Source organism: Labrus mixtus, chromosome 7, assembly GCF_963584025.1.
Source record: "Labrus mixtus chromosome 7, fLabMix1.1, whole genome shotgun sequence".
Classification (NCBI taxonomy): Eukaryota; Metazoa; Chordata; class Actinopteri; order Labriformes; family Labridae; genus Labrus; species Labrus mixtus.
Genome location: NC_083618.1, coordinates 25,034,853 through 25,059,331, shown reverse-complemented (window position 1 = coordinate 25,059,331; position 24,479 = coordinate 25,034,853). Strand labels below are relative to the sequence as shown.

The 24,479-nt window shown below is 43.0% G+C and overlaps 1 protein-coding gene across 1 annotated transcript; it reads left to right on the top strand.

Annotated features, from left to right (window-relative positions):
- Nucleotides 1–814: 814 nt before the first annotated feature.
- Nucleotides 815–24,292, top strand: csf1a (colony stimulating factor 1a (macrophage)). The gene is made up of 7 exons (XM_061041352.1): nucleotides 815–928; nucleotides 979–1,088; nucleotides 15,712–15,825; nucleotides 18,377–18,439; nucleotides 19,467–19,637; nucleotides 21,619–21,805; nucleotides 24,087–24,292. Exons 2-7 carry the CDS (start codon nucleotides 1,056–1,058, stop codon nucleotides 24,110–24,112), a joined length of 594 nt encoding a protein of 197 aa, XP_060897335.1. The 5' UTR covers nucleotides 815–928; nucleotides 979–1,055; the 3' UTR covers nucleotides 24,113–24,292.
- Nucleotides 24,293–24,479: the final 187 nt, after the last annotated feature.

Here is a 24,479-nt window from a genome sequence, read left to right as displayed (position 1 = left end):
TCCTCCCAGAGTGATCTCCATCTGATGTCACACAGCTGACTTCAGATGAAGGGGATAACTATAGCAGCAAGGTTTGAGGCTACCTCCCCTTACTCCCGGAAAAAGGAACTTTATGTTACCATGGTTTCATGTAACTCAAATATAAGTTGTCCTCATACATAACTTTAGGAATACTCGTTTAAATAACTTAACAATGTTTGAAAACCCCAGATATTGTAAGACTCATCTTCCTGTGGAGAGAGGTGATAACGGGCGAGATGTTTGTGTAGAGACGCTGGAGTCCACTAGAGTCTGTCTTCTGCAGTGAGTCAGTCCCCATAGATCCCCATGTTAAAATGTCCAACTTTACAGCTGCAGTTCCTCCAGTGTCCACTAGAGTCTGTCTCCTGCAGTGAGTCAGTCCTCATAGAGCCCCATGTTAAAATGTCCAACTTTACAGCTGCAGTTCCTCCAGTGTCCACTAGAGTCTGTCTCCTGCAGTGAGTCAGTCCTCATAGAGCCCCATGTTAAAATGTCTAACTTTACAGCTGTAGGGGTTGAATGTTTATACAACATACTGTACCTCTTTACATTATATTAAGACTTGATATGTAGAATTAGGATGTACTTTTTTCATGTGTATATCAGACTAGAATGTGTCTGAGTGTGTGTCATTTTGTGTGTGTGTGTGTGTGTGTGTGTGTGTGTGTGTGTGTGTGTGTGTGTGTGTGTGTGTGTGTGTGTGTGTGTACCTCAGTGAGGCAGCTGGGCCCACATCCAGCAAGGGGGCTGGTCAGAGGCAGGACCAGCAGCTACCTCCCTGCTCTCCCCTCCTCCCACGCTTTCTGTCTCTCTCTGTGGAGGGATGGAGGTCTAAAAGCAGGGAGGCAGAGTCTCAGCCTGACACTCTGCCTCGTGGTGCCTTCACTGCCTCATGGTGCCTTCACTGCCTCACGGTGCCTTCACTGTCTCGTTCTGCTGGATTCTACAGCTTCACTGAGTCTCGGACCCCCCCTCTTTGAACCAATGATGCTAAAACTGGACTCTGTTCTCCTGTGCTCCCCCAGCTCAGCCAGATGAACACACACAGGAGAGGACTTACAGCCAAGGTAAGAAAAACCAACCACACAGCTTTGAGAGCAGGCGGCTTGATAAGACCCAACGTCTCTGGAAACCTGCTGAGATTGTCTGGAGTTAGAAGTCAGAGAAACACAGAGTCAGAGTGAGACCTAATGTGTGATGTAATGTGACAGTAAATGATCCAATTATACACAGAACATGTTCTGCACGTTTTATACTCAGTAACACAGACACATTGTTAGGTGGGGGTTATTTCTGTAGTAGATGGACAATGATGAAAATGTGAAACAGACTGTGGATCATCTTAGATTTATTCAGCCATGGTCAGATAACACAGAAACACCATATAAGGTTACAGCTTCACAGACCCAAAAGAAGAATTACCCTAAGATGGTTGACACAATTTAAAGATATGTCCACAAAATTATCAAGATGAATGAATCCATGAAAATACGTACTAACCGTTCCCACGTTTTTAATATTTAGTTTTATTTTTCTTTAAAGGGAGAAAAGTTTGAACACGATTTTAATTTCTCTTTGAGGTGTTTACCAATTACCTTCTTTAAGTACATGGCCTCTGAGATGTAAAAATCACAGGTAACATACTTGCATACAAGATACCAAAACTTAACAGAAAACGTAGAAAACCTTTAATGTTCTATTTGGAAACTCAGATCATGTTCAGTGTCAAAGAATGAAATCTAAAGATATTGTCAGTGGTGAATTTACAGAACATTTGAAAACAAAGATGTTTAAATAATCAAAACTTAATGTATTTAATGATATCTAAAACATTCTTTAAAATCAAACCAAAATCAAATACTTTATATCACATCCCACACTTTTTAATTAATCTTATTTTTATGTTTTTTATTTATTTTTTAGTTTTTGCTATTTTTTTTTTACAACAATAGATAAAATGTTTAAGTAGATATGTATTTTAGAAAGATAATCAATAGAATGGAAGCAATGACTTCAGGGTACTCCAAATAACAAACAAAATCTCTGCTAACTAGACATGAAAGAAATCTCACATGATGTTTAAAATAAACACAAATCTGACCTTCCTGTCTACCCAAAAAACAGGAGAAAAAAATGTTTTATTCAACCAAAAAAATTGAGAAAGCTTTAAGATTCCATGGAAAAATGTGGTAGTACTTATACTGTCTAGGCTCAGGTTTTGAACAGTAAAATTAGTTACTGAGTTGATAGATCTTAGAATCAATGCATAAACAAAAATAAAACAACAACTCATAATAATAGAAACTATTATCATGTTAGTAAAGAGGGGTACAGCACTATTCAAAATTCAGGAAAATCCCCAAAATGGTCCAAAGATTTTTAAAGTATTATAATCTGCAGTATTTCTCGCATTGCGAAATAAACTTTAATGCATTAACATTTGATTAGTTATGGAGCTTAACCGTAACTACTAATAGATGTTTCAAAAATAAAGATAAATTATGAATAAATGAAAACTTGAAATCGTATAAAAGGTAACTGGGATTAATTATGATCATGAATGAAGTTACTGATCAAGAGTGGTATGATTTGCTGCGGTAAAATCAATATAATCAACGCTAAGAAATTTGAAAACTTTTGTTAACTAGAAAAAAATGGAATTTGGATTTATTTGGATCACAGAGCTCTTTAACCATTAGTTACAGCTGTATTTGCTGTGGTCTCACAGGCAACATGTAGTTCGACTCTGACTCGGAAACCTTCTCCGCGGGGTACAAATCCCTGCTGATGTTTATGTAAACAGCTTCCTGTATCGCGTCATGCAAGACCTGGCCTTGGTCTCTGGGTGTCCCAAGTACTCATCGCGATGAGTGCAGTAGAAAGTATGACGTCAGATTTTTTATGGCATTTGGTATTTGCCGGGAGTTTGTACCCGTGCCTGCTGTTGCAGGTTAAGGGCTCAGATGAATCTCAAATTGCAAAAAATGTGTCCTAGAAAAAACTTTACGACCATTTGAAATTGATTAAAAATAATCACCTTAGAATAGAAGTAAGCAGATTGAAACAAGACCAACTCCTCCTTTTAAATGTGGTTAAATTGATTTGAATTATTTGGTTTTTAATTCAATTTCACTCTTGAACATTAGCAACATTGCATGTTTCGATAAGAAGATAGACTTTAGTAAGAAGAATTGACTATAAAAAGTAGAACATGCATAGAATGATGTCTGAGTCAGCTTTTCATTGAGTGATACCATAAGTCACACAAACTAATAGGAGCTTTTTTATTTTGTTTGTGTTTGTGTAGCTTACATCACCACTGGTTGAAAATCTGAGTATGCTTGTTCATCATATTAAATAAAGAAATTTGGAGGTTTTTTTTTTTTTTTTTTTGCCTAAAATGTTTTAGTCTAAGGTTGCTCGTACTTAGATCTCCTATTAGACGATATGATAGGAAGTGGACGTCTCCACCTTTTACCAATCGATCCACTGTACGAAAATCTGTTGTATCAACTTATTCTAAGATAATTATTCTATCAATGTAAAAATACGAATACTAAGTAGACCGGGATAATCTTACGTGTCCATTTCAAGTATGGCTTTTGAGTATTGCTGTGTCCCTTCACCATCAGATTGTTTCTGTTGGATCAGAAAAGAAAAGAAAAATCAAATCAAATACAATTGTATTGCTCCACATATCTTTGTAAGATTAAGAATGAGAAGCTTTCTAACATGTTTGTTCATGAAGATCAGTCTGTAAATAGCTTACACGTTCAGAATGTGGTTATGTGATGTTGCTGTGTCTAATGTTTGTGAAGCCACTTAGACTCTAGATCAGGCATGGGCAAACTACGGCCCGTGGGCCATATACGGCCCGTTGGGCTTTTTAATCCGGCCCGCCGAACTTGTCCAAATTATATTATTATTAAATAACATTTTATTATAATTAAACCTTGTTCATTTTCCCCTGTAATGCCCGCGTTTCCCCAATAGATGGCGCACTTCAGAGTGTGGTGTATTATTCCCTTCTTCACTTTTTCGCTTTGCCCTATGAACCCGTATGAGCCCTTCTGTAAAAATGAGCGGACCAAAGAAAAGAAAAGTGGACAGTGAATGCCGAGTGTTTAATACGGAGTGGACAACAAAATATTTTTTCACTGAAGTCCGATCAAAGGCTGTATGCCTGATATGCCAAGAAACTTTCCTCGTTGTGTGTTTGTGTTGTTCCTTGTTGTGTCTATGTTGTTCCTTGTTGTGTGTCTGTGTTGTTTCTTGTTGTGTGTCTGTGTTGTTCCTCGTTGTGTGTCTGTGTTGTTCCTTGTTGTGTGTCTGTGTTGTTCCTTGTTGTGTGTCTGTGTTGTTTCTTGTTGTGTTTCTGTGTTGTTCCTCGTTGTGTGTTTGTGTTGTTCCTTGTTGTGTCTATGTTGTTCCTCGTTGTGTGTCTGTGTTGTTCCTCGTTGTGTGTCTGTGTTGTTCCTCGTTGTGTGTTTGTGTTGTTCCTCGTTGTGTGTCTGTGTTGTTCCTCGTTGTGTGTTTCTGTTGTTCCTCGTTGTGTGTCTGTGTTGTTCCTTGTTGTGTGTCTGTGTTGTTCCTCGTTTTGTGTTTGTGTTGTTCCTCAATGTGTGTCTGTGTTGTTTCTTGTTGTGTGTTTGTGTTGTTCCTCGTTGTGTGTCTGTGTTGTTCCTCGTTGTGTGTCTGTGTTGTTCCTCGTTGTGTGTTTGTGTTGTTCCTCGTTGTGTGTCTGTGTTGTTTCTTGTTGTTCGTCGTTGTGTGTCTGTGTTGTTTCTTGTTGTGTGTCTGTGTTGTTTCTTGTAGTTCCTTGTTGTGTGTCTGTGTTGTTTCTTGTTGTGTGTCTGTGTTGTTCCTCGTTGTGTGTCTGTGTTGTTCCTCGTTGTGTGTTTGTGTTGTTTCTTGTTGTGTGTCTGTGTTGTTCCTCGTTGTGTGTTTGTGTTGTTCCTTGTTGTGTGTCTGTGTTGTTCCTCGTGTGTCTATGTTGTTCCTCGTTGTGTGTCGGTGTTGTTCCTTGTTGTGTGTCTTTGTTGTTTCTTGTTGTGTGTCTGTGTTGTTCCTCGTTGTGTGTCTGTGTTGTTCCTCGTTGTGTGTCTGTGTTGTTCCTCGTTGTGTGTCTGTGTTGTTCCTCGTTGTGTGTTTGTGTTGTTCCTCGTTGTGTGTTTGTATTGTTCCTCGTTGTGTGTTTGTGTTGTTACTCCTTGTGTGTCTGTGTTGTTCCTCGTTGTGTGTTTGTGTTGTTACTCCTTGTGTGTCTGTATTGTTCCTCGTTGTGTGTTTGTGTTGTTACTCCTTGTGTGTTTGTGTTGTTACTCCTTGTGTGTCTGTGTTGTTCCTCGTTGTGTGTCTGTGTTGTTCCTCGTTGTGTGTTTGTGTTGTTACTCCTTGTGTGTCTGTATTGTTCCTCGTTGTGTGTCTGTGTTGTTCCTCGTTGTGTGTTTGTGTTGTTACTCCTTGTGTGTCTGTATTGTTCCTCGTTGTGTGTTTGTGTTGTTACTCCTTGTGTGTCTGTGTTGTTCCTCGTTGTGTGTTTGTGTTGTTTCTTGTTGTGTCTATGTTGTTCCTCGTTGTGTGTCTGTGTTGTTCCTCGTTGTGTGTCTGTGTTGTTCCTCGTTGTGTGTTTGTGTTGTTTCTTGTTGTGTGTCTGTGTTGTTCCTCGTTGTGTGTCTGTGTTGTTCCTTGTTGTGTGTCTGTGTTGTTCCTCGTTGTGTGTCTGTGTTGTTTCTTGTTGTGTCTATGTTGTTCCTCGTTGTGTGTTTGTGTTGTTCCTCGTTGTGTGTTTGTGTTGTTCCTCGTTGTGTGTTTGTGTTGTTTCTTGTTGTGTTTCTGTGTTGTTCCTCGTTGTGTGTTTGTGTTGTTCCTTGTTGTGTCTATGTTGTTCCTCGTTGTGTGTCTGTGTTGTTCCTCGTTGTGTGTCTGTGTTGTTCCTCGTTGTGTGTCTGTGTTGTTCCTCATTCTGTGTCTGTGTTGTTCCTCGTTGTGTGTCTGTGTTGTTCCTCGTTCTGTGTCTGTGTTGTTCCTCGTTGTGTGTCTGTGTTGTTCCTCGTTGTGTGTCTGTGTTGTTCCTCGTTGTGTGTCTGTGTTGTTCCTCGTTGTGTGTTTGTGTTGTTCCTCAATGTGTGTTTGTGTTGTTCCTCGTTGTGTGTCGGTGTTGTTCCTTGTTGTGTGTCTTTTTTGTTTCTTGTTGTGTGTCTGTGTTGTTCCTCGTTGTGTGTCTGTGTTGTTCCTCATTCTGTGTCTGTGTTGTTCCTCGATGTGTGTCTGTGTTGTTCCTCATTCTGTGTCTGTGTTGTTCCTCGTTGTGTGTCTGTGTTGTTCCTCGTTGTGTGTTTGTGTTGTTCCTCGATGTGTGTTTGTGTTGTTCCTCGTTGTGTGTCTGTGTTGTTCCTTGTTGTGTGTCTGTGTTGTTCCTTGTGTGTCTGTGTTGTTCCTCGTTGTGTGTCTGTGTTGTTCCTCGTTGTGTGTTTGTGTTGTTTCTTGTTTTGTGTCTGTGTTGTTCCTCGTTGTGTGTTTGTGTTGTTCCTCGTTGTGTGTTTGTGTTGTTTCTTGTTGTGTGTTTGTGTTGTTCCTCGTTGTGTGTTTGTGTTGTTTCTTGTTGTGTGTCTGTGTTGTTCCTCACTGTGTGTTTGTGTTGTTCCTTGTGTGTCTGTGTTGTTTCTTGTTGTGTCGGTGTTGTTTCTTGTTGTGTGTCTGTGTTGTTTCTTGTTGTGTCTGTGTTGTTCCTCGTTGTGTGTCTGTGTTGTTTCTTGTTGTGTTTTTATTGTTCCTCGTTGTGTGTTCTGACTCTGTTTAACTCAGAGCTCCATCTGACTTTTATTTCTCTCTGTGGTTTTGGTTGATGCCAGAGTTGCTCTGATGACGCTCGGTGACTCCCTGGGCCGGGAGAATGGGGGTCGGGGATTCAGGGTTGGGGCCAGTCCTTGCTGGAGCATTAGTGTTTCCTTCCAAGAGTAGCAGACAGACTGCTTATAAAAAAGATAAATCATTTCTCCTCTTACATGATAATAAGCCTCCTAATGTAAACTTTAAGATGATCAGCACAGCAAAACTCACAGATGAAACTGGCTCTCTCATCTGATCATCACCACACACACACTTTCATATCATTCAATGATCTCAACTCACAGTCCAGAGAAGCAGCAGACAGAGCTGCAGAGAGTCAGTACAGTATGAGACGGTCCTGTAGGGAGTCAGGCTCGAGGGAGTCAGGCCCAGAGGTGTACAAATACTTTGTTACCTTACCGTCTTTTTACTTCTACTCCTTACATTTTCACGCAATTATCTGTACTTTCTACTCATTACATTTTAAAAATAGCCTCGTTACTCCTATTTCACTCCGGCTTGTCATCGTTCAAAAAAACACTCACAAAAATACACAGACACACAACGAGGAACAACACAGACACACATCGAGGAACAACACAAACACACAACGAGGAACAACACAGACACACAACAAACCTGTAGGGAGTCAGGACTGTAGGGAGTCAGGACAGTCTAAGGAGGTTCTGTTGGGAGTCAGGACTGTAGGGAGTCAGGACAGTCTGAGGCGGTCCTGTAGGGAGTCAGGACTGTAGGGAGTCAGGACAGTCTGAGGCGGTCCTGTAGGGAGTCAGGACACTCTGAGGCGGTCCTGTAGGGAGTCAGGACAGTCTGAGACGGTCCTGTAGGGAGTCAGGACTGTAGGAAGTCAGGACTGTAGGGAGTCAGGACAGTCTGAAACAGTCTGAGGCGGTCCTGTAGGTAGTCCGGAATGAGACAGTCAGGACAGTCTGAGACGGTCCTGTAGGGAGTCAGGACAGTCTGAGACGGTCCTGTAGGGAGTCAGGACTGTAGGAAGTCAGGACTGTAGGGAGTCAGGACAGTCTGAAACAGTCTGAGGCGGTCCTGTAGGTAGTCCGGAATGAGACAGTCAGGACAGTCTGAGACGGTCCTGTAGGGCGTCGGGACTGTAGGGAGTAAGGACAGTCTTAGACGGTCCTGTAGGGAGTCAGGACTGTAGGGAGTAAGGAAAGTCTGAAACGGTCCTGTAGGGCGTTGGGACTGTAGGGAGTCAGGACAGTCTGAGACGTTCCTGTAGGGCGTCGGGACTGTAGGGAGTCAGGACAGTCTGAGACGTTCCTGTAGGGCGTCGGGACTGTAGGGAGTCAGGACAGTCTTAGACGGTCCTGTAGGGCGTCGGGACTGTAGGGAGTCAGGACAGTCTGAGACGGTCCTGTAGGGAGTCAGGACTGTTGGGAGTCAGGACAGTCTGAGACGTTCCTGTAGGGAGTCAGGACTGCAGGGGAAGGTCTTCTTAAAATGTTTCAAAGAATCAAACTGCTGGAGCTAAAATCATCATAGGAAGAGAAAGATGAAAAGTTCTTGTTTCAAACATTTAAAAACATCTAAAGAAATGATCATTCAAAACAAGCAGACAGAATGAAAAGTATAACAGATTAACAATAAGTAAAACGTGAGTCACTTCAAGTGGTCACCTGAGGAACTGCAGTTTGTTACACGCCTGTATTAGCTTAATTCAGGATGCTGCTTTAAACATTTTCAGATTTTCAGATGACTCAGCAACATGAAGGAGAGATTTTATAAAACACATTCATTCAGAGTGAAGTCACACATGACTAACATCTCAATCATTTACTCTCATCTTTTATTAGCGACGTGTTCAACACTCGGCTGTGACTCAGTCCAACTTCTAACTGTGACAGGATGTCCACTTAACCACAAGCAGGGGACATATAATCATCAACTTCTGGAGAATTCGTTTGATGGAATGAAATCTGCAGATGATTGTTGAAGAGATAAAATGGTTTTATATGAAATCTCAGAATCAGAGAGAGCCGGGGGCAGGTCGAGGAGAGAGAAAGTATTCTGGAATGTTTTTCTTTAAAAATGACGGATATTTGAGATGAGATGAGATGAGATGAGATGAGATAATATACGATAAGATAAGAAACATTTCAGAGAATCTGTAGAGCAGACGTTTGTGTAAAAGGAGAAGAGCAGTGAGGAGAGGACAAATCCATGGGGAGCGGCAGGGCTGCATGTGATGCTCCCCAGCCTCCTGTCAGTCAAGAAGTTAGTGATCCACTGACAGGAGGAGGCCGGCACTGACAGCTGGGTCAGTTTGTGCTGAATGATATCTGAGATGATGGTGTCACACACACACACACACACACACACACACACACACACACACATAGACACACACACAAACACATACACACACACAAACACACACACACACAAACACACATATACACACACACACACACACACACACACACACACACACACACACAAACACATACACACACACAAACACACACACACACAAACACACATATACACACACACACACACACACACACACACACACACACACACACACACACACACACACACACACACAGGTGAGTTCACACCTGAGTGCTGTGAATGGACTGGATTGGACTGAAGATCTCTGAAAGCTCTGCAGGGTGGAGACACAGATCCTCTAAGGCCGCAATCTCACCGAGAAGCGTCGCTACAGGAGCGGCCGCTCATAAAACGCATCAAAAGCGCGTCGGGCAAAACAGTGTGGTGCGCCTGGAGTCAAGCTACGTGCCCAAGGCGGCGATTAAAGGTTATTTGGTCACAGAGGATTCAAGCAGACTCCGAGCTCTCGCTGTTGCTGTCCTATTGGATGAGGAGGGGGCAGAGATTTTGGGTTCATGACATGACTGAACATAAGGAGACAGTGAAGACCATCTCTTTAGTGAGCTGTGTCTACACGCTACTCATTCTTCTTCGTGGGAGAGAAAGAGGTAAAGTAGTAAGGCCCGCCTCTTGACTGATTTCATTGGCTCCCTGTGCCAGCTGTAACATTGACGAGCGGTGCGACTCTGTGCCTTGCGCTGAAAATAATATTTTATATTTTGCGCCGAGTGTCTCTGAGGGTCTGGCTCTGTACAGAGGGTCTCTGAGGGTCTGGCACTGTGCTTAGGGTCTTTGACGGGTCTGGCACTGTGCCGAGGATCTCTGAGGGTCTGGCTCTGTGCTTAGGGTCTCTGAGGGTCTGGCACTGTGCCGAGGGTCTCTGGTCTGGCTCTGTGCTTAGGGTCTCTGAGGGTCTGGCACTGTGCCGAGGGTCTCTGGTCTGGCTCTGTGCCGAGGGTCTCTGAGGGTCTGGCTCTGTGCTTAGGGTCTCTGAGGGTCTGGCACTGTGCCGAGGGTCTCTGGTCTGGCTCTGTGCCGAGGGTCTCTGAGGGTCTGGCTCTGTGCTTAGGGTCTCTGAGGGTCTGGCACTGTGCCGAGGATCTCTGAGAGTCTGGCTCTGTGCTTAGGGTCTCTGAGGGTCTGGCACTGTGCCGAGGGTCTCTGAGGGTCTGGCTCTGTGCCGAGGGTCTCTGAGAGTCTGGCACTGTGCCGAGGGTCTCTGAGGGTCTGGCACTGTGCCGAGGGTCTCTCAGGATCTCTGAAGGTCCTGTTCACATCTGTTAGACCACCACAGCAACCACAATCTACACATCTGTCAGACCACCACAGCAACCACAATCTACACATCTGTCAGACCACCTCAGCAGCTACAATCTACACATCTGTCAGACAACCACAGCAGCCACATCGTGACTGAAGATTGTCATCTCTTGTAGCCAATAAAATTCTCCAAATATGGGCTCGGTGCAACGAATCGTTGAATACTCAAATATATGTGGTCACCTCTATTATTATTATTAATATTATTATTATTATCGTTATATTACATATTATCTGATCATATCTTTAGATTTTCGGACTCTTTGCATGTGCAGTTCATTTCCTGACTACAGACACACAGAGGGCGCACTCACACTACGCAATCCGTACTGTGCCTAACCCAATTCCCCCCTAAAGTCCGGTTAGTCTGACCAGTGTGAGAGCTCCGTACTCTTACTCGGCCCTGGCACGCTTTGAAGAGGTGTTCTTCAGCTTGGAGAAACCCTGGAGTGTTCAGTCTGTGGGGGGGACGGGACAACTGGGCCGAGTGTGAGATCCCTGAGACAGACTGACAGACAAACAGACAGTACGCGTCTGTCTGTCTGCACGCTCATGTAAATGAAGCAGAGCGAGTTATACAACGTGAGACAGAATCTGTTTTTGATGAACAGATGGAGCAGCAGAAGATGAGTAAACAAACATCTCTGATTTTGCTGGATGATAAGAGATGATTTAGATCCAGAACTTAGATTGAACATAAATGTTGGCTTCATATTTTTAAACTGTTTGTTTAGTTCAGCCCAGGATCAGCACAGAGACGTATTAGATTTATTTAAAGCTGTTGCTGAGCCGGTCATGTTTGTTCTCTGACTCTTTCTGCAGTCAATAAGAAAGTTATTTTATACAGCGAGTCAGACAGCAGCTCAACATATTTTATATTTTATTATTATTTAATAGTTTCATAATAATAATATATTGGTTTTTTATAGCGCTTTTCTAGGAACCCAAAGACGCTTTGACAAAATATAAAACCATAAAAACAAAACAAAAAACGACGAGGAAGTAATGTAGGGGGAGAGGGGAGGTAGTGGTTGTAGGCAATGTTGAAGAGGTGAGTTTTGAGGAATTTGAGGGAAGGAGGTGAGTGTGAGGGAGTCTCTAATGTTTTTTGGGAGTGAGTTCTAGAGGGTGGGAGCAGCAACAGAGAAAGCCCTGTCCCCCCAGGACAGGAGGTTTGCATTTGCAGACCTGGAGGAGCAGTGGGGGATTTGCAGTGGTTAATGCTGATGAACTGCTATCTGTCAGAGAGGTATGATTTGAGCCAGGAGAGTGCAGTGCCTGTGATGTTGAAGGTGGTTTCAAGACGGGAGCGAAGGATGGAATGGTTGATGGTGTCAAAAGCTGCACTTAGGTCCAGTAGGATGAGGATGTTGAGATTTCTGGCATCAGAGGAGAGGAGAAGGTCGTTGGTGATCTTGAGGAGAGCTGTTTTGGTGCTGTGGTGGGAACGGAAACCAGATTGGAATGATTCATAAAGGTTATTGGCAGAAAGGTGGATTTTAAGTTGAGATGCAACGGCACGTTCCAGAAGTTTTGAAAGAAAGGGGAGGTTGGATATGGGTCTGAAGTTGTTTGGGATGTCAGGATTGAGTCCAGGTTTTTCAAAATTTATTTTACAGTTCTTGTCCCCAGAGTTAATCAATTAATCAATCAATATTTTTATAGAGCCATTTCCTAACAACTGTTGTCTCGAGAGGCTTTACAAAAGAGCATATGGGTTAAGATGCAGGAAGGATTTCTCCTTTGTATTCCTCGGTCCACACTGAAACCCTTTTCACACATATGGAAATCTCCTGAAAAACTCCGGAGATTTCTATGAGGAGCTGTATGTGTGAACGCAACAGCCAAATTTTTTACTCCGATATTACCCGGAGTTTATCCTGCCAGACTCCTAGTATTTTTTCTGCAGATAATCCGGAGGAGCTGATGTCTGAACGCGGCCAAATATACTCCGGAGATTTTCAATTCGAGCCAATAGGAAGAGAGTGACGTTTATATACAGTGACCAGCTAAAGTGTCTGCCCGCAACCACTACGATCTCTGTGCACGTCATTAAACGGCTGCATTATGTTTTCTATTCATCAGTATGTTGTTCTCCTCTCTTTTGTGGATGTCATTCCATTGGATTACACATTGCATTGATATAAAGGCAAATATTGTCATTATAACGTCGTGTAGTGGACTCTGTTGCTTCAGCCGCTACTTCCACGTTGTTTATTTACGTCACGTCTTACGTCGGGAAATCCCCCGCGGACCCTCCCCTCCCTCGTTCCCCGCTGTGAGGAACATATGTGAACAGCTAGTTCGGTAGAATCTCCGGTGAAGTCCTCCTGTAAATATCTTGATATTATCCGGAGTGCATATGTGAACTGTAGGTACCACGAGCAGGGCTGATAGCTGAAGGCTCTACCTCCCATAATATATTTACCGTAATGTTCTCGAAGGGTAATATGGCACTATTAGCTCTTTAAGATAAGTTGCAGATCCAGACAAACCAAGTCATTTCAGTTTAACACTCTCTCCTGTTCCTAACCGCTGTGTGGTTAAAGTGGAATCAATCTTCAGGTGAACTCTCGACCTGTTTGTTGTGTTGCTGTGTAGGCAGGAAGCAGATAATCTTTACTATTCTAACTGTGGTTTCTGGTCCACACAGACATATTAAACAGGACACTGAATGTCTTACAACACTTTATTTGTCTGTTGTCTTACATTGTGTGTGTTCAGTGTGTAATGTCAATGCTTTGCTGTGTCTGACTGTCAGCTGCTTGTTTATCACTCTGGTGGAGGCAGAGTCGTGGTGCAATCCTTCTTGGACGGCTCAGATTAGAACTGTTTCCTAGGGAACGAATTCTGTTGGCTCCTCATGTTGGAAAACACATTAAGGAGCAAACAGTGAGTTATTATGTTGAATCTTTCTGAGTCTTAATGTCTTTAGAGCGAGGGCTGTAAATCTATGGTGACATTTCAAACACGGCTGGCACACAAAGGAATCTGTGGTTTCCAGTTGTTCCAGTGCTCATACCAGTGGTCATACCAGTGGTCATACCAGTGGTCATACCTTGGGTGTATCCAGCTTTGGATAGTACAGAAAACTTCTCCTCAGCGATCTTCATACTGTCCTTCACATGAATGTCCTGTGTTATCCTGTTCACCAGGTACAGATGTTTACCTGGCACAAATGTTTACCTGGTACTGATTTTCACCTGGTACAGATGTCCTGGTACAGATGTACTCCTCGCACTGATTTTCAGTTGGAACAGATGTTCACTGATTACCAGGTACAGATGTTTACCTGATGTTCAATTGGTACTGATGTTCACCTGTCGTACTTTATATTTGAACAAATTTTACGTGTTGTAATTGTTAAAGTCTAGTAAATTCCTTTTCATTATTTCTTTGGCTTGTTTTTTCATATTTTGTCCTTTCTCATTCTGGCTTTTATGTTTGTCTTCTTATCTTGTCTGCTTTTAGTTTTGACCTGTCTTATAATCTTGGCTTGTTTTCTTTTGTCTCGTCCTGGTTTGTCCCATCATGTCTTATCTTCTTGTTTTGTCTTTTCTCTCCCACTTTTTATTATTGCCTTGTTGTGTCTTCTTATCAATCAATCAACCGATGTTCATATGTAAAGCACCAATTAATAACAAATGTTATCTGTAGACACTTTACAAAAAGCAGGTCTAGACCGTGCACTTCGTTATGCTATATAACAAAGACCCAACAGGAAACCATTCTGAGCACTAAACAACATTTAGTGAACTCGTCCCATCCTGTCCCATCTTACTGACCTGGGACCTGTGTCTGAGGAGTTCATCAGGGTGATAACTTCAGGCTTGTGCTGATTTTCTGACTGTTTACAACCCTGCAGTGGGTTGATGGATGTGTGTGAGCAGCATGCTCAAACCTGTATGCTTTAACATGTTGTTGGGGTTTTATCTAGTCAACTCTGGTTATATTCTTTAATAATTATATTTAATTATTATTAAGATAAATAACAATATCATTAAACTATGTTTAATCAACTCGGGGGCACCACCCTGAAATTAGGGAAATATAACCAAAATATCACTAAAATCAGTCTGAAATTAGTTACTTAATTACTAATATTATTAATAATTAATAACTATATTTAATAAATTGAAGGCGTGAAATCCGTACACAAAAGCCCTCACACCCAGCTTATATCACAATGCAATTCAGCATGTGAAAAGCTACCTAGACTGAGGAACCTCAGCTCTGGAGTTTAACCTATGTAAGTCAAGAGCAGGAAGATTGCCTCCTCGAATGCTGGAGTCCAGCTTGTTGGAGAGTGTGTCTTCTGGTGTAGTAGGCCACACTTGAAGAGAAAGAAGCAATGCCTGGCGATTGCTTTTAAAGACTGGAACTGCCTGTGAGTTTACCTCAGGCCTGAGGATAGAGAATTCAGACACCCCCCACCCCCCCACTTTTCACACCTATTTGTTAGTTACTGTTGGGGGGTGCTGGGCTAAGACTGCTTTGTATAGTTCCCTCCAAAACAATTCTAGTCAGGCTTGAGAACTGCGATACAGGCCTGAGTCCTTTGTCCAGCACACATGGCTGAGGCTCAAAAATGTCTTCTTACTTTCTATGACCTCTGACTTCGCTCATCTCATCAAATCCAAACACGTCAAGCCCATGACAGTCCTTGTGTTTTATTTGATGCTATGGTAATGGTTTGGATCTGTGCCTCTTGGTTAACAGTGTTCTGTAAAGCATGGGAGCTGCTAAATTTGGCCAAAAGTGCACAAGTCCACATGTCTGGTTTCCACAATGCTTATTGTTTATTAAAAACTACACATCAACCTTACAAAGCCCAGCTGCACGGCTACTATTTTATCATACATGAGCAACATGGCGTCCAAACGAAACCTCACGCCAGGGTTAAGTTGAGAAACAAAAGTAAAACCTGATCTCGGTTACAGACATCTGTCCATGGCAACGCTCAAACTAACTTTAAGGATAAAAACAAGGCGCTGAATAGTGACGTCGCTCCCCTAGTAACTTAGCAACACGGTGTGTCTTAATGGTAGATTCCACAGTTTCCACTGTTACACTATGACTAAGTTTGGTGTTATTGTGTGCAGCCTGATATTATGAGTTATTTACAGATTTATTTAAACTCTTTCTTCTTTTCCTGTCTTCCTCCAGGCCCAGCAGCTGTGCTTCTGGCTCTTTCTTTGCTTCCGCCTGGCGCTGGCTGGCGTCGCCGGTCCCTGCCGTCACTCTGTAACCTGGGATCATTTCCTGAGCCTAAACCGCCTGGTGAGAGTTCACCCAAACAGCTAATAGGGAGGAATATTGTATTCAAAACACAATAAAGGGTTTCTAATTCTCAATAAAAGAAAAGCAGTTTTATTTTTCAGACTCTGCATTAAAACCTCTGATTGTTTCCATGTTATGGGCTGAGTCTATATTAGTACGAATATAATAATAATAATAATTTATACTTTATTGATCCCGCGAGGGGAAATTCGTTTTTCTATTCATGAATTTATTCATGAATTCATAAATTTTGGTAACTTTATGAATGACCCATTTAAATCTGTCTACCATCTAAGAATAACTCTTCTCTCAGGTTCAAGATGAAACCATATCTACGTAAGGCATCTCATGGCAGCAAAGTTATATTTTGTTTGGAGTCAACTGTCTGTTGTAAACAAAGGTTTGTTAAGAAATGTATATGTCTGACATTTACGAGTCAAGCAGATGCTTTGCCTTATAGAGATGTACCAAAGTAGCCAATAATTTGCAGGATGTACCTTCTAGCAGAATATAAGCAAGTCTGTGAACATAGAAACTTTGTCAGCACTTTGTCGGTTCATGATTGTTAACCAATTGTGTTCTGTTACAACTGTCTGACCTTGGCCGATTAAACCACGTTATAATCCACAGTCTGTTTCACGATTTCATCATTGAATTTATACAGCAGCAACAACCCCCACCCAACAGTCTATCCATCATTGAATGTGTCAGATGGCTGTGATTAAAACATTTGACCCACCACCTGCAATCTAACCCCTGCTGGACTCAGACTGAGTTTGTTGAAGTGGTTAATTTATAAAATGTTGGGCTCATTGCTGCAGGCACTACTGGTTCTGAATCACAGTCCAAAGAAAGGCTTGACTCCTGTTTTCTGGAGCTGTTCAGGCTGAGAGGTGCCAGGAGGTTGTGGTGAAACACACCAGCCTCCGGTTGACCGCGGCTGTTTAGAGATCTCCCTGGAGACCGTGTGGGTCGGGTCTACGTGACAGCAGAGAACGGCTCTGACTGTTTGTGCTCATGCACCACAGTCCAGAGAACTCCGCCGCCTCAGATTGTTTGTCCTGAAATGGACACCACCTCTGGAGGATCTTGTGCAGAGGTTGAAGGCATGAATCACAGTGGGCCATGTTTAGCCTCCTTTCTGGAAGCTGCTGTTGGAGTTATGGCCAGGAGGTGGTGTCAGTGATGATGGCCCACTAATAGACACCAGCACTAGAGGAAGTCCTCTGGCTGAAGAGGGAGGTCTTTCGGGTTTAGTTAGCTGAGGGATTTCTGGAAGCTGCAGACAGGTTAAGGATACAAACTGAAGAGGAGGGATTTGGTTTCTGTGGTCAGAAAAGTAAAACCCCAGCTGTGGGATGAGATTAGGAAAAGGACTTTCTATTGACCTCAAGGAAACTGTCAGACTGTTAGCTTGACTCAGACTGTTTTTAGCTGGTGTGGAAGACTGCTGACCTGGGGCCTATACTACGAAGCAAGTTCACAATATCATGGGTATCTCTGGGTCATTCGTCTTCAAAACCCTGACATCAGAGATTACGAGCTGGTTATCACCTTAAATCGAACCAAAGACAAAATCCTGCTACATGGCAAGCACAACGCTACACCGGGGATAAGGGGCGCTTTAGCCCCATCACAAGTCCGTCCAGCCCTGGTTAAGCCCCCTAACGTATTATGGTAGTTTTCTTTTCTTTTTGAATAAACTGTAAAAATAGTTTCCCACACATAGACGATACGTGGGCGAGAGAGGGAGAGAAAGTGCAGGCAAGCACGTTTCCCTGCTCCTCTCTCTGCTGTCATGACTGTGAGCATCGCGGGGCACGCTGAGACACACACACACACACACAGACACATATAGCCTACATTGCTGCACACACACACACACACACACACACACACACACACACACAAACTGGCACACACACAAACACACACACACACATACACACTCAAACACACACACTGGCGCACCAGCTTTTTACTTTTAGTGCTACAGCACACAGTTGATCTGTGAGCCGCACGGACCGAGTAGGGAACACGCGTGATCCGGTCAAACAGCCGGTTAAACTTTTCTCCGTTCACTCTCACCGTACCTGCTGTAGTCTGTGACTACACAGGAAAAATCCTGGCGCCGTCCCTGCTACATAGCACCGGGACTGGAGAAGAACAACTTAAGGTACGACTCAGGGTATACAACCACTAAGTCTCTTGGTAAAATTGTTTCCAAGCTGCGGCCAGGAGGCTGACTCTTGGACCTCACATCAGGAGGAACGTTGCAGGATCAGGTCTTGATGTGGAACAGTGGACCAACCATTGCAGGGTTACTGGGGAGGTCATTGGTGATTGCTAATCCAGTCTCCATGTTGTTTCTGGACTTAAAGAAGGCCTCCACTGTGTCCCATGGGTGATACTGATTCAGCAGTAATGCCGGCCTTTTGCTAAACTGTTGTGGTTCAGAGGGAGGATGAGACGTTCTGAGCATGCTCCGCAGTAGAGCTGGTTAACATTAACGAGCTGACAGTGGATTAACTTTGTGATGTTTCCTCCACAGATTGATAACCAGTTGGATAACAGCTGTTTCATTATCTACCCATTCACCGAGTGTCTCAATCTGGTGAGTTTATTTAAAGAAGTGAAACATGAGCAACACACTTTATGAAGGTCTGAAGCCCTGTTTCCACCGAGCGGTTCGGTATGGATCAGTACAGTTTGGTTCGTTAAAGCCTGATCCTGTCTGCGTTTCCACAGCCAACCGTAGTTACCATACTCTTTTTTAGTCGCGTCAGCTACGTAATAGCGTGAGAATCATAGCAGCGCGACACAGTAAACAAAGAGCAACAATGGAGGACATCCAGCAGTTTGTGGTCGTTCTCATTGGCTTGTGGTTCTTTGTTACAAAATTAAGCTTTGTTTCAGACGAGGATGTGTGCCGCAAGGAAAAATACAGCCGTCCTTTATTACCACTGTCACACAGGAAGTTACGATTCTTTGGACCAATCAACGGACTGCAGTGTTTAGCTCCAGCTTTTAGAGTCGGATCGGTAGACTTGGCACCCCAACAGAAGTATAGCAAAAAGTAGGACGGTACGGGACAGTAATTTGGGGACCTTTCCCGACTTTTAATAATGGAAACGCCACAAAATGCGTGCCGTACCATGATGAACCGAACTGAACTGTTTGGTGGAAACAGGGCTTCAGTGAGCTCCATGTTTCTTTAAAAACTAGGTCTCACTTTTCTCATCAGCTCTGATGAAGGCTTCTCTCTGATCATTAGCTTAAAATGGAATAAAAACAAACATCCATATGAAAGACATGAACCACAAACACCTGCTAACGATAGCAAATCAGAAAATTCAAATATTTTATTGAGCTAAAACAACAAAAGTGAGCTGGAGAACATAAAATTAAAGATTTGGATGTTTGTGAGAGAGCTGGCGTCATGAAATGTTCAAACCAAAACTTGTTGCTGTGAGCTGTATAAGTTCTGGCTCCAGAGACTCTAGATTGATGAGCTTTTTGATGAGGACCGGAAGAATGTGTCTCAGATGACTGTCTACACCCTGCTCATTAACTCCAAAGTGATCTCACCTGAGCTCCGGGGCAGAGCCGTGTTTAACGATGCCTTGTTCTTCTTCTTTCAGAGTAAAGTGTGTTGTGTTAAAGCAGCGTTCCCACACATCCTCGATCTCCTCAGCTCACATTTCCATTATGCCCAGAGTTCAGACAACAGACGATACGTCAGCACGTTGGAAACCGTCATCTTCCACCTGTACTCACAGGGCTGCGTCCCTGAGATCAACGAGGAGTATGAGGTGAGAGCTTCAGTCTGCAGACACCACATCCAGGTGAGCTGAGTCAGTGAGGTCAGTACACTCTGCAGACACCACATCCTCACCTGTTCTGTACAGGTGAGCTGAATCAGTGAGGTCAGTACACTCTCTTTAACAATGACTCATAATACAACAGTTCTTCTTCATGTCATCAGCACCAGGTAGGACAGCAGGGACCTTCTCAGGTGTTTGTCTTTATATCTACTATAAATGAACAGCCCGTGTGTTCACCGGATTATCTGAAGGGTTTCTGCTGATGACGCTACGACAGACATGAGGTCTCTTTCATTTGACGTACACTTTAAAAGTGCAGCCAGTACAATGACATGATGCTGAGGTCAGTTCTTCACTCTTAACTTCCTGCTTGTAGAAACCTATGTGATCAAATGAGACTTCAGAAGAAAAACTTGCCGCTCTGTTATGCTACTCAGAGTTAGCTCAGTGTTAGCATCCTGCTCTGTGTTAGCATGCTACTTGAGGTTGGATCAATATTAGCATATTGCTCAGTCAGCATGCTGCTCAGTGTTAGCTCAGTGTTAAAGTGCTGCTCTGTGTTAGCCCAGTGTTAGCATGCTGCTCAGTGTTAGCATGCTGCTCATCGTTATAATGGAGGATGGAGGACTTCCTTAACGCAGCTCAAACACTCAGACACTTAAAAGTCCAACAGTGAGACCACCAGAACTAACTGTTACTGTCTGACGCGCCATGAGCTTAAAGTTTACGACTCAGTCAAAAGAAAAGTCTGCAGTTACGATCTGTGTTTTCATGAAGCCTCATATTAATCTTTACCTAAAGCTGAAGCAAACTGACACACTGAGCACATTGTGCAAAAAAGGTTCTTTCAACGTGCTCTGGTGCTTCCTCTCTTTGGTACAAGCTGTCTCTCGATTACTGATGATTTTATGGTTCATTTGGAGGGTTTACAACAACTGGAGGACTGCAGAGTGGAGACGATATATACGGCACATTAAAGCTCGTAGGTTTGGATCGACCGATTAGTGAAGGTGAAAGTTAAAGGTTTTAATCTGTGCACACACATTTAAGGTTACAGATCACATTAAAACAGACTGGTTTTTATTTTATTTTACCAATATGCTTCAGTTCATTCATGAGGACCAATCCATCGACGGGATGCAATTAGACATTTATAAATTATTACGATTTGAATTCAGTGTTGTTAATCAAACGTACCGTCAAACATTCTGTTTGTTTGTTCTGTGTGTTTGTGTCTGGCTGCAGCATCCTGGACACATTGAAACTGATGTGTGGGGGCCTGGTTGAAAACTGGTTGAGGCCTGGTTAAGAACTGGTGGAGGCCTGGTTGAGTCCTGGTTGTGGCCTGATTGAGACCTGGTGGAGGCCTGGTTGAGGCCTGGTTAAGAACTGGTGGAGGCCTGGTTGTGGCCTGATTGAGACCTGGTAGAGGTCTGGTAGAGGCCTGGTTGAGGCCAAACTACAGAGTTACAGGATTCAGGTGTCGATGATTGTTTCGGGGTCTTTGTGAAATATGATTTCCCTTGTTTTGATCCTGAGTTAAAATAGTCTGGATTCGATGACTGTGCTGGTTCGTTTCTCTCAAATTCACATGAAAATGTTGAAATTCTATTCAAATGAAAATGTTTTTTAACTGTTTGCTCCATTTGTTGTTCTGTTTCTTAATCTGTATCTCAGTTCATCAAAGATTAATTTTAACAAAGATTGTCTCTAATTTTTCTCATGCTGGATTGTCGGTGGAAATAAAAAAGGTACTGCTCTTGAAGGGAAGAGTCCTCACATCACTTTTTTAATTAATCTGTGTTCAAAATAACATGGTTGATTGGTTGGTTAATTCGTTTGTGGGCTTTGTTGGTTCATTGCTTGGTTGTTTTTTTGGTTGGTTGGTGGTTGGATGTATGGATTGATTGATTGGTTGATTGATTGACTGTTTAATTGATTGATTAATTTATGGTGTTCTTTGTTCCAGGACAGTCCAGTCCGGTTCCTGAGGATTGAGCAGAGTTCTCCTAAGGAGGCTCTTAAGAAGGTTCGCTCTGTGATCAGGATGTACATGAGCCTGATAAATGAAAACTCCGACCCCCTGGACTGGGACTGTCAGGATCAGTACGCTGCTGAGGACGACCCACAGTCCACACCTGGAACCAGCCAACCAGGTAAAGAACTTCAGTACCACAGGTTAACATCAGGACCAGTGAGCTTCATTCAATCTAATCAAGTTAACTTTAATTCAAAAAGGTTTTGAGATCTTTAATAAGGTTGCGTTAGAGTAAAGGTTCACATCACAGAGGCGATAACAAAAAGCTGTTATAAAAGAAAAATAACTGCTATAACTATAATCAAGAAGTCTAAAAGGTCCTTAAATAAAGAGTTATATGGACAGCTGTTTGGCCAATTATTCCATATCCTTCTCAAGCTTCCTGTGCTAGTTCGGTCTTTGGCAACACAAGTTAACCAGTCGATCACAAAAATGTGTAAATTGTAGTTGCGGTGGTGGTCTGACAGATGTGTAGATTGTAGCTGCTGTGGTGGTCTGACAGATGTGTAGATTGTAGTTGCTGTGGTGGTCTGACAGATGTGTAGATTGTAGCTGCTGTGGTGGTCTGACAGATATGTAGATTGTAGTTGTTGTGGTGGTCTGACAGATGTGTAGATTGTGGCTGACCCGCACTTGGCTGTCAGGGTGTGTGCCAAACATACTCCAAACAATTAGAGCTGTCACAGTTAACTCTCTATAGCTCAGCATTTATATTCTCGAGAGTTTAATGACACGAGAGAGATGCACAGAAAATAAATCACTGTCAGAGAAACCGTTAGAAGAAAGAAAGGAGTCTGACGGAGAGATGGAGTTGTAGGAAACATACCGTCTGAAATCCAGGCTAGCTTGTGCGAGGAGACTTTTAGTGATGTAGAGTTGACGTTTGTGTGCAGTGGTGTGGTAATGTCTGAAGAAGTGGTTATACTCTTAATGTGTCCCGTCCTGCAGAGGAAAAATAGTGTCTGTTATAAACACTGACATGTACGACTGCTCTGAAATATTTATTTCACATAAACTATGAGACTTGTGCTGCTCGTCTTCAGGGAGGAGAGATCGTTACATGAACATCAACCACAGAAAAAGAGAAGGGTTACTTAACGATTTGGTTTCACAATTCAAGTAATCAGTTATTATTAAAGGGCCCATATTATTTTCTTCCTGGTTTTATATGCTCTTTAGTGTGTTTTCCATGTATCCTGTGCATGTTTACGCACATCTATTTGCAAAAATTCAAAGTCAGCGTAAACGCGGCTTCTCCTACGTCCTCCTGTTAGCTGCAGCGTTAGCTGCAGCGTTAGCTGCATGTAACGCTCGGTTCTAGCCCCCCTCGAAAAATTTTTGCCAGTGTGACGTCTTGTCAGTGTGATATCACTGATCTAAGCCCATTGGCTCGTTGTGGCAAGCCCAGCAGCTCATGTTGCGCCCATTAACTTCTGTAGCACGTCCACGATATGCCGTAGCACAGTAGTGCTAAGGTGCTAATGAGCGACTGACGAATTACGGCAGAGCCGACAGGCCGACCAATCATACCTGTGTATATTACACATACCTAGGTATACTACACATACCTGTGTATGCTACACTTTGCATACTACACATACCTGTGTATACTACACATACCTGTGTATACCACACATACCTGTATATACCACACATTCCTGTGTATACTACACTGTGTATACTACACATACCTGTGTATACCACACATACCTGTGTATACTACACATACCTGTGTATACCACACATACCTGTGTATACTACACATACCTGTGTATATTACACATACCTGTGTATACTACACATTCCTGTGTATACTACACATGCCTGTGTATTCCACACATACCTGTGTATACCACACATACCTATGTACACTACACATACCTGTGTATACATGTCCATAGGATCCTGTTTGTGCATGCGTGTGTATTTCGGCCTATGTTTGTGTAGCATGTTAACTAGACAGAGTGTAAAAACGAATTTCCCCTCGCGGGATCAATAAAGTATAAATTATTATTATACTACACATACGTGTGTATACCACACATACCTGTGTATATCACACATACCTGTGTATTCTACAGATACCTGTGTATACCACACATACCTGTCTATTCTACACATATCTGTGTATACCACACATACCTGTGTATACCTGTGTATTCCTGGGCCTCGAGTTTGGAAGTGTTTCTGTGCAGAGCATTAAGTCAGTTTGAGGACAGAGAGGAGACCCATCCTGTAATCCGACACAGTAATGTCATCACCACGATTAATCTAAACCAATCAGAGACGCCGGGCAGGAGCTAATAATGAAATGTGTATCTAATAAATAAGAAAAGTATTAATTCTGAGACATGTTAATAATAATTTTATTTATCGCTGAACTTTGTCTTTGTCCTCAGAGCGTCCTGCGAGTCTGGCTCTCTGAGAGCTGTTGCTGCCGATCCAGAACTGGAGCTGAGTCATGAACTCTTTGTCGTCAGGGAGACTTGAAGCTGCTCTGTGAGGGGGAGGAGGGGGAGGAGGAGACAGAGGAGAAGGAGTAAGAGGATGGGGAGGAGGAGGGGGAAACACAGGAGGAGGAGGAGGAGGAGGAGGAGGAGGAGGATCCTGGTTGAAGACCTGATGGAGGAGGACTGAGGAGGAGGAGGAGGAGAAGGAGAATCCCGGATGAAGACGTGCAGAGACAAAACAGCAGCAGAGGAGAGGAGAAACATTGAGGACAGAACTGTAACAAACAATAAATATGACATGACAACATGTCAGTATGATGACATCATGCATAAAGGCTCTTC